Source organism: Oncorhynchus keta, chromosome 11 (assembly GCF_023373465.1).
Source record: "Oncorhynchus keta strain PuntledgeMale-10-30-2019 chromosome 11, Oket_V2, whole genome shotgun sequence".
Taxonomy (NCBI): domain Eukaryota; kingdom Metazoa; phylum Chordata; class Actinopteri; order Salmoniformes; family Salmonidae; genus Oncorhynchus; species Oncorhynchus keta.
The window spans coordinates 48859859-48869732 of NC_068431.1; the positions used below are offsets into that span (position 1 = coordinate 48859859).

The 9874-nt window shown below is 40.5% G+C and overlaps 1 protein-coding gene across 3 annotated transcripts; it reads left to right on the top strand.

Annotated features, from left to right (window-relative positions):
- The first annotated feature begins 1282 nt into the window (after window positions 1–1282).
- Window positions 1283–9394, top strand: LOC118390473 (beta-1,4-galactosyltransferase 4-like). Of its 3 annotated transcripts, none has more exons than XM_035781074.2 (7): window positions 1283–1376; window positions 3594–4013; window positions 4630–4862; window positions 5002–5189; window positions 5417–5539; window positions 7806–7910; window positions 8014–9394. In XM_035781074.2, exons 2-7 carry the CDS (start codon window positions 3731–3733, stop codon window positions 8147–8149), a joined length of 1068 nt encoding a protein of 355 aa, XP_035636967.1. In that variant the 5' UTR covers window positions 1283–1376; window positions 3594–3730; the 3' UTR covers window positions 8150–9394. The 3 variants fall into 3 exon arrangements, with proteins under 3 accessions (XP_035636967.1, XP_052313353.1, XP_035636966.1); XM_052457393.1 differs by lacking the exon at window positions 1283–1376 and adding an exon at window positions 1833–2271; XM_035781073.2 differs by lacking the exon at window positions 1283–1376 and adding an exon at window positions 1834–2275.
- Window positions 9395–9874: the final 480 nt, after the last annotated feature.

Sequence of the window (9874 nt, forward strand, 5' to 3'; positions counted from 1 at the left end):
CTGCGGGCGATTCCCTGATCCACCTCTATGCAGACGACACCATTTTGTATACTTCTGGCCCTTCCTTGGACACTGTGCTATCTAACCTCCAAACGAGCTTCAATGCCATACAACACTCCTTCAGTGGCCTCCAACTGCTCTTAAACACTAGTAAAACCAAATGCATGCTTTTCAACCATTCGCTGCCTGCACCCGCATGCCCGACTAGCATCACCACCCTGGATGGTTCCGACCTAGAATATGTGGACATCTATAAGTACCTAGGTGTCTGGCTAGACTGTAAACTCTCCTTCCAGACTCATATCAAATATCTCCAATCCAAAATCAAATCTAGAGTCGGCTTTCTATTTCGCAAACAAAGCCTCCTTCACTCACGCCGCCAAACTTACCCTAGTAAAACTGACTATCCTACCGATCCTCGACTTCGGCGATGTCATCTACAAAATGGCTTCCAATACTCTACTCAGCAAACTGGATGCAGTTTATCACAGTGCCCTCCGCTTTGTTACTAAAGTGCCTTATACCACCCACCACTGCGACCTGTATGCTCTAGTCGGCTGGCCCTCGCTACATATTCGTCGCCAGACCCACTGGCTCCAGGTCATCTACAAGTCCATGCTAGGTAAAGCTCCACCTTATCTCAGTTCACTGGTCACGATGGCAACACCCACCCGTAGAACGCACTCCAGCAGGTGTATCTCACTGATCATCCCTAAAGCCAACACCTCATTTGGCCGCCTTTCCTTCCAGTTCTCTGCTGCCTGTGACTGGAACGAATTGCAAAAATCATTGAAGTTGGAGACTTTTATCTCTCTCACCAACTTTAAACATCTGCTATCTGAGCAGCTAACCGATCGCTGCAGCTGTACATAGTCCATCGGTAAATAGCCCACCCAATTTACCTACCTCATCCCCATACTGTTTTTATTTATTTACTTTTCTGCTCTTTTGCACACCAGTGTCTCTACCTGCACATGACCATCTGATCATTTATCACTCCAGTGTTAATCTGCTAAATTGTAATTATTCGCCTACCTCCTCGTGCCTTTTGCACACAATGTATATAGACACTTTTTAAAATTTTAAAATTAAAAAATTTCTACTGTGTTATTGAATTGTTTATTGTAACTCTGTGTTGCTGTCTGTTCACACTGCTATGCTTTATCTTGGCCAGGTCGCAGTTGTAAACGAGAACTTGTTCTCAACTAGCCTACCTGGTTAAATAAAGGTTAAATAAAAAAAATAAAAATAAAATAGATTTGGCAGGAGGTTAGGAATTGCAGCTCAGTTTCCACTTCATGTTGTGGACAGTGTACACACAGTCTTCTCTTGAGAGCCAAGTCTGCCATCGGCATAAATTCTTTCCAATGTGTCAGGTAATTATATTTTTGTTTTCTCGTGATTTGTTTGGGTCTAATTCTGTTGCTGTCCTGGGGGCTCTGTGGGTCTGTTTGTGAACAGAGCCCCATGACCAGTTTGCTTAGGGGGTTTATTTCTCTGTAGGTGATAGCTTTGCTATGGAAGGTTTGGGAATCGCTTTTCTCTTTTCTGGATTTTGATAATTAGCGGGTATCTGGCTCATTCTGCTCTGCATGCATTATTTTGTGTTTTACGTTTAACACGGAGGATATTTGAGCAGAATTCTGCATGCATAGTCAATTTGGTGTTTGTCCCTTTTTGTGAATTCTTGGTAGGCGAGCAGACCCCAGACCTCACAAATCTTATTATTATTTTGAATGAATTCTATGAGGGGGGAGGTTGTTCGATTTAGGCCTAACTGTCTCCAAATTGAGCTGGAATTTAGTGCAAAGGGATTTGATAAACGTGAATAGTTGACGATAGTCCTATGCCATTGGCCTTCTGTCTCGTTTTGCGCCGCACAAAATATCAGAGCTCAACAACGACTGGATGCTGTTTAACATCACCAGTACCACATCTTTATATTTTCATACGCGCAAACGTGATCATAATAGACAGGTTGGAACGTCTGACTGAAATACAGGGCAACTTATTTTTCTAAACGAGTGGCGTTTGAATTTGTTGATAAAAATGCCGGACATGATTGTTTGGTTGAGGGACAATGGGCCAAAATTCGGGACTGTCCCAAAGAATCCGGGACATGTGGTCACCCTACCCCTTCTTTTTCTATTTGACGTGCATGTGTGAGTCTTGAACGCGTATATCATTTTAGAACGGAGCTTACAGGAGTAGTACCAACGGGGAGTGGCCAGCCAGCTGCCCAAAACAACAGAAGAACTCTTAAGGCAACTGGCAAGTAAGACATCTGCTCATCATTCTCTAAGAACATGTATGTCTCGTTAAACGTGGGAAATGCTGTGTACATTTAAACCCGTATTCCCTGGGACTTCATTCATACCGAAATAGCTAACCCAATGTGATGACAGTAATAGCTGTTGGTTAGTTTCAGCAAGCTAAAAAGCTGTTCTCTACATTGGACTTCCCGAGCTACTTGCTAGCTACAACGTTACTTAGCTAGTTAACACGCTAGCTTTTGGTTGCACGAATCCACGAGCCATTTCTTGAGTTCTAAAGTAAAATGTGTCACTGTTCAGAGGGCAATACGTTTGTAAATCTGGTTCACGTTATCTGTATGCGTGAAGCTAGTAAATCAATTCATTTGACCACCCAAAAGATGTCAGCATCGAGCTAAGTTAGCTAACTACAGCCAGTTGAATGTATAACAGGCAACATTCAAACAACAACTTACATTAATTCCCTGACTGTACAATTGTGCAGAAGGCTACTTACTGCTTTCTGCACAACATATCGTCGTTTAAATTCCACTGCTCATGCCAGGATATGTAACTAGCTAGTAGTGCATGGACTTTACAGCAATTTGTCTTTTTACAGTAAATTTTACAGTCAATTTAAATTTGTCCTGGGCCTGTTCTTTATTCATTTTAGCTAATGACCGTTTTGGTTAGGATAGGTATCCCATTTTGGTTATGTGAATAGAGGAGAAATAAGAACAACGTGGCAACATGTGATGTGTCTAAGCTAAGCACACACTAAAGCAGGTTACAGTTAAACCTAAGATTACTATCCAGGACATCCCTGAATAGTGTGCATTGAAAGACAATGGATTGTAATTGTCAACATGAAACCAAAGTGCAAACAGGTGGAAGTAGAAAATAGAACCGTTCCACTTCAGTTACCGTTTCTTTTGGGTGGAGTTTAGCTGGGAGTACATAGAGCCGGGTGTGTATAGATTAAACACCTCAGTGCACAGCCAATGTTAAGTGCTGTGTATTCTGTTGTCGCATAGGCCTAGCCTCTTTCACAGGCTTTCACCAAAGCCTGGGTGCCTAAGGCTACTTTTTGCATAATGCACTAGTCAAATGCTATAAATTCAAGTAGGAAGTGTCAATGGAACTGAAATATTTGATTCTACATATACAGGTACAGCACTCAGGAACTCAATTCCTCTAAGTGGGACACCTTCTTTCACATGCAACTATATTTTCTGGAAAATCAACTAAATAATGTAAAGTAACCTAATGCTTTTTTACATGACAAAAAAAATGAAACTGACAAAAATGATGAAACTCATCCAGAACGTTGTGTCATCATAGGTTGAATGTCAGGGGGCCTGGTGCTCTCTACTCAGTAATTTCTCCTGTGGCTGCTGCAAAGGAGAACCAGATGTCATAAACCAAGAGTGAAGCCTCCCAAATTTTGGGGGATTTAATACCTGTACAACCGATCAGCCATGGGAGTCTGTCCTGCTGTGTCCAGGTACTTCCGGAGGTGGAAGTATATGATACTGTTGTTGCTCTCTGTCTCCGTTTTGGCTTGGATCGCCACTTTTGCCGGCGAAACAGTGAAAGCAATTCAGGATACCCATAGGTCAGCACAGACACTTGAGGATAACGCTGAGGTCCTGAGGGGGGGCATGCAATACTCATGGAAAACAGTGATGCAAGTCTTCTCCAATCCTCTCCCTGACACCCCACCACCAAAAGAAAGCTGTCCTGAGAAATCACCACTGCTTCGTAAGTAGGGCTACACAGTATCCACAGATGTTATTGTAAGCTTAATACAGGCTTTGCTATAGCTTACTTACTGATGGTAATGCCATGTTACTGTGTACTTCCTTGTAAAGAACATTATGTGCAGTGTGTCTTAATGTGGAGAGAAGAACATTGGTAATCAAGTGAATACTCTAATGTGCAATGTAGGGATTGTGTAACCGCCTGATTTATTACTCATAACCATTGCTAGGCTGAGGCTCATTTGGATTATTTTCACATACTGTAGCCTATGTGGTAACAGTTTGCATGTAGCCTACATACAATGGCTCCTTGTTGACAGGAAGTGATCAACTGTTGTAATAAGGCTTACACCATGTGGGAGGCAGATGGCACAGCGTTAGTGGGTTTTCCATCAACATAAATTCCTGTTTGAAGACGGCTTGTGTTTGTCTGTGGCCCAAACAGAATGCACACACACGTTTGTAATTATCTGTCCAGACCATGCCGTTTTTCAGTTCATGATATTGTATTTTAAACTAGTGCCATGTAAATATATTGCAATGGAGTTTCTCCGTAAGACTTTATTTACAATTTAGTTGTCTAGATTTTCATCATGCCTATTATTTTCTGCCTGCAGATGGAGCCCTGAAGCTGACGTTCAAGGACTCTTTAACGCTGAAGGAGGTGGAGAGTGAGAACAGTGGAGTGGCTGAGGGCCAATACCAGCCTCCAGACTGCCTCGCCCAGCAGAGTGTGGCCATCCTCATCCCTCACCGTAACCGGGAGAAACACCTCCTCTACCTCCTGCATCACCTGCACCCCTTTCTTCAGAGGCAGCAGCTGCACTACGGCATCTACGTCATCCACCAGGTATTACTCTCCTATGAAGTTACACTACATTATGTCATTTCCTCAATTATATTTCTATCCGATTTCTGAGCCGATAAGGGTTACAAACTTTGAAATTGAAAGAGGTTGATGTTTGTGGTTGATTTGTGTGTTATGACAGGCTGGAGAGGTGACATTTAATCGTGCCAAGCTACTTAATGTGGGGTACTTGGAGGCACTCAAGGACTACGATTGGGATTGCTTTGTTTTTCATGACGTGGATCTGGTTCCAGAGAACGACTACAACCTATACAAGTGTGACCAACAGCCCAAACACTTAGTGGTCGGCAGGAACGCCACAGGATACAAGTAAATATCTTAGCTCTCAACTCACCTTTATGCAAAAGCAGGTAAATGTCTATATGCTCTCTCAACAGCATGTCCGAAGTGATGTGGCAGCTATCACTATAAATGGACTATTCATACCAAATTCACTGTTTAACATTTCAATTTGTACCAAAGTTCAATCAAAGTCCTGGGAACAGGTCTGTAATGTCTTGCTTTTCTTTTTTTTTCTTCTTTTTTTGCTCTCGTAGATTGCGATACAAAGGGTACTTTGGAGGGGTGACGGCCATGACGAAGGACCAGTTTCACAAAGTGAACGGATTTTCAAACACTTACTGGGGATGGGGTGGGGAGGATGATGACCTTCGCATCAGGTGAGACCCCTATTACTTTTCACCATGGTTAGGGCTGTGGTGGTCGTGAAATTTTGTCCACCGATTATTGTCATGCAAAAGAGTGCCGGTCTCACGGTAATTGACCGTTAATTAGCTGAAACACATTTAGCATATCCAGGCCTCGACTCATACAAGTCGCTGATACACACCTTTGGAACATCTACATAAAAACATTTTTTAAAGTCTAATCAATTTCATATACCATCACAATAAATCCATTATTTATTTTAGTCAGGTCTAAAGAAACTTTATGATATGAAGAAAAATGTATTTCAGAAGAACAGAATATGAGTTGGCCCACTGTAGGCCTATGTTATCTGGCTATGCTCCATGACATGTGCTGTAGGCTTGTTCATTTAGCTGACAAGATATGCTTAAGTCCCGTGCCATTTTATTTTCTATGATTTTATGGTTAGAATAATATAATTCAACTTAGCTGAATAAAAGGAGGATCTTTTTTGCATTCCGTAGCAAGTGCTCATATGAAGTGGCTATGTTCAGTGTAAAAGTGATCATTTGAAACAGATTCTATATGCTTGTTTTTTTTTGGCAACTTTAGTTGTGAATGATACAAACCTTAAAATGTCTTAGTCAAAACGTATATGGACTGCATGGTGCGACTTCAGGCTTTTTAATGATTTGGGAAGCAGCAAAATAAAGCTTGTGCTCTGTCCCTTGCCTCAGGCTGCACAGCTGTTCTTTCATCAAGTGATCATATTTTCACAGACTATTCTCAATTTAATCTGCTCTTTACTAATATGTCAAATTAGTTTTGATTTAGATTGGACCATTATCAAATGGGCAGTGGGAAAAAATACATCTGTATGTACTCGAATAGCGAATGGAGGCCAAGCGCTTTCCCGTCGGTCCGTTTCGTAGGCTACTTCAGTTTTATAGCAGAGTATGTGCTTAATATGAGCAGCTGAGAAATAAATATAAGGACACTTATTTCACTCCAGGCGTCAACCACTGTTTGAGGTGCATGTTCTCGCTGCGCGACAGGATATATTTCGCCCAAACTCTGTATGCCATGGGCTATCCAATCTTGTTCCTGCAGCTACCCAATGATTAATTTGTGAAACCAAGTGAAATCTGTTCGGGAATGTCGATAGTAACTTTTTTTTTTTCATAACACATTTTACTAAACTATTGTTGGGCTGTCTGCGCGTTCGATAAAGGAGAGAGGAGGAGCTGGAAACACATTGCGGTGAGATGTTCTGTACAGCTAAAGGTATTGTTCCACTGCATTTAATTATGAAAATAAAATAAAAATCCCAATTCCAATCCTCCGAAATACTAATTCACTAATTGTAGGCTAACGGTAAGCCGCCCTGCACAATAAATGAACCAACAGCATTGCTATATGTTCTCTCCCAGACTCATTCATTGATATTTTGGAGTCTAGCGTAAGGTAACCAGTCCATCCAGTATGCATAGTAATACAGTCCACACTCAAAGGCGATTACTCGATTTTTGTTTAATTTTGGAGTATAGGCTAGACCGTTTATGTACAAAAGACATCTTAAATCGTTTTTGGTTTATGTTTTTCAGCCTACCGCATATTACGCATGGCATTCTATAAGGGTACAATAATTTTATTCAGTTTTTTTTTGGCCTTGGGCTCATAAGCCTATCCTTCCTTTGGCCACCTTTCCTTCCAGTTCTCTGCTGCCAATGACTGGAACAAATTGCAAAAATCACTGAAGCTGGAGACTTATATGTCCCTCTCTAACTTTAAGCATCAGCTGTCAGAGCAACTTACCAATCACTGTACCTGCACACAGCCCATCTGTAAATTGCACACCCAACTACCTCATCCCCATATTGCTATTTATCTTCTTGCTCTTTTGCACCCCAGTATCTCTACTTGCACATCATCATCTGCACATCTGTCACTCCAGTGTTAATGCTAAATTGTCATTATTTTGCCTCTAGGACCTATTTATTGCCTTACCTCCCTAATCTTATTTCCATTGATGTTAGAGGGATAATAGAGCCCTCAGTACCAGGTCATTAGCCACCTGATAGTAGTTAGCAGTGCATAAAAGGAGATTAGCATGACCCAACAGTCACGTGGAATTTTACTATGGTCATGACTTATGACTGCCGGTGTGGCGGTAATACGGTCACCGCAACAGTCCTAACCATGTTGGCTTAATGTACAATTTGTGGACTTTACTTTATTTGTGTCCTACATCTTAGTCAATGTGGTATGTTATCGATTGACTTAATTTGTCTCTGATAGGGTGGAACTCCAGAAAATGAAGATTATACGGCCACCCCCTCTTATAGCACGCTATACCATGATATTTCATAAAAGAGATAGCGGCAACGAAATTAATAAAGACCGGTGAGTCACTGTGGACACATCAATTTATAAATTGCTTGCTGTAATTATAAGATATTGCTCGTCATTTTAATTAATTTTATTCTGAAATTGTCCTACTTCACAGGATGCTCTTGTTAGGACGGACACCTCAAGTCTGGAGAACGGATGGCCTTAACACCTGCTCCTACAGTACTCTCTCAGTTGAGAGGCCACCTCTGTACATTAATGTCACAGTGGACATTGGCAAACCACTGCACTGAGGCTTCAGAGCATCTGTCTTGATGTGCTGCATTGAATGCAGTAATGGTGCTCTGGTATGTCCATGCCTACATGTTATGTACCTGCCCTAACAAACAGAGTGGCAGTAGCTGGTAAGCAAAAGTTTTTACGGTAAACCATTCCAAGCAGGGCACGTAATATCGCCAGGTCCTAATAACGTAAAGTCTGGAGGCCTTTTAGTCAAAACTGGTGAGTAGTTTCTAGGGGTGAGAATAAAACTACAATTAAATGTTGCTCTGCGTTAGAGGTTTGCTGTGACTTGATTGTTTCAACAAGTATTTGCATTCTAATAGAGCATGTTATTATTTTTATTCTAAAGAATCATGGATTTTTTTCATTTAATCTCTGGTTGTCAAATAAAAATGGGAACCAAGAATTGGTGAATGTAGAAGGTAAAATGGAGGAACAAGGGACAACATAGGACACAAGGAACACGTTTTCATATATGAATCATTCTCACATTTGTGAAAGTATGCTACATGGAAATTAACTGTAGTTTTTATGCAATCTTGTTACAACAGCCAGCAGTGATATCACAGTGTAGATGGCTTCATTTTCTAGACGTCACAAGTTTTATATTTTGAATATGCTGCTACAAGATTTGTGAAGTAACTCCAACACTAATTTAGTCAAATGTCTAATATTGTAAAATACTTTGCTTCTGTTGCCTTAATTCATCCAGTTGTAAAAGTACCAGAGGTCCATTCCTGTTTTTTTTTTTATTGCTGAGCTATACAGTTCCGGTCAAATATATTGCCACCCTTACATGATTCCCTACATTTTTTTGCTCAAATGTATTCTTCATCAATGCAATGTTATTTATCATATCAAATATGACTATTGTGTTTAAATGTTTAATATATTTTAATATGGTTTTGGTATGGCCTGCTCTTTCACATGTATCCTTCTGTAAGTTATGCATCATTCATATTTTCATGGTGTGCGGTTACAGCTATATGAGTAGTACTGTAGTGTTCAACATTTGTTTGTTTCTGTGGTCCTACTTTATCTGATTTATAAATTATTGATGTTTTAGAATATGTTTTGGGATGCCATAATGACTGATCAATTAAGAGTGCCTTGTTCGGTGAGACCTTTCTCTCTTGAATCCTTTCCTTTCAAAATAACATTTTTAATCTTGTAGATTGTTTTTATAGGTGGGAAGAGACATGAATCAGATGGGACTTGTGAATTGAAGAGAAATAAATGATCTATTTCTATAAACAGTCATTTTCAAGTGTGTTTTAGTTGGGGATAGTCTTCGATTTGCAATGTAGGGTTGTGTAATGTGATTGTTTACACAGTGGGTTGATGCTACTGATTTGTAAAGTAGGGTCCTTAGCTGAACTTAAACAGAAAGTCCCTGTTCTTCACCCTCTACCTCTACTGCTCTACAAATGATGGACAAGATGGAATGTAAAATGTTTTTATCTATACTAAATATAAATTCAACAATTTTACTGAGTTATAGTCCAAAATAAGGAAATTAGTCAATTGTAATAAATTCATAAATGCCTAATCTATGGATTTCACATGACTGGGCAGGGGCGCAGCCATGGGTGGGCTTGGGAGGGCATAGGCCCACTCACTTCTGAGCTAGGCCCAGCCAACTAGAATTCTCTAAAATTATGTTGGAGGCTTATGGTAGAGAAATGAACATTTAAATTCTCTGGCAACAGCTCTGATGGACATTCCTGCAGTCAGCA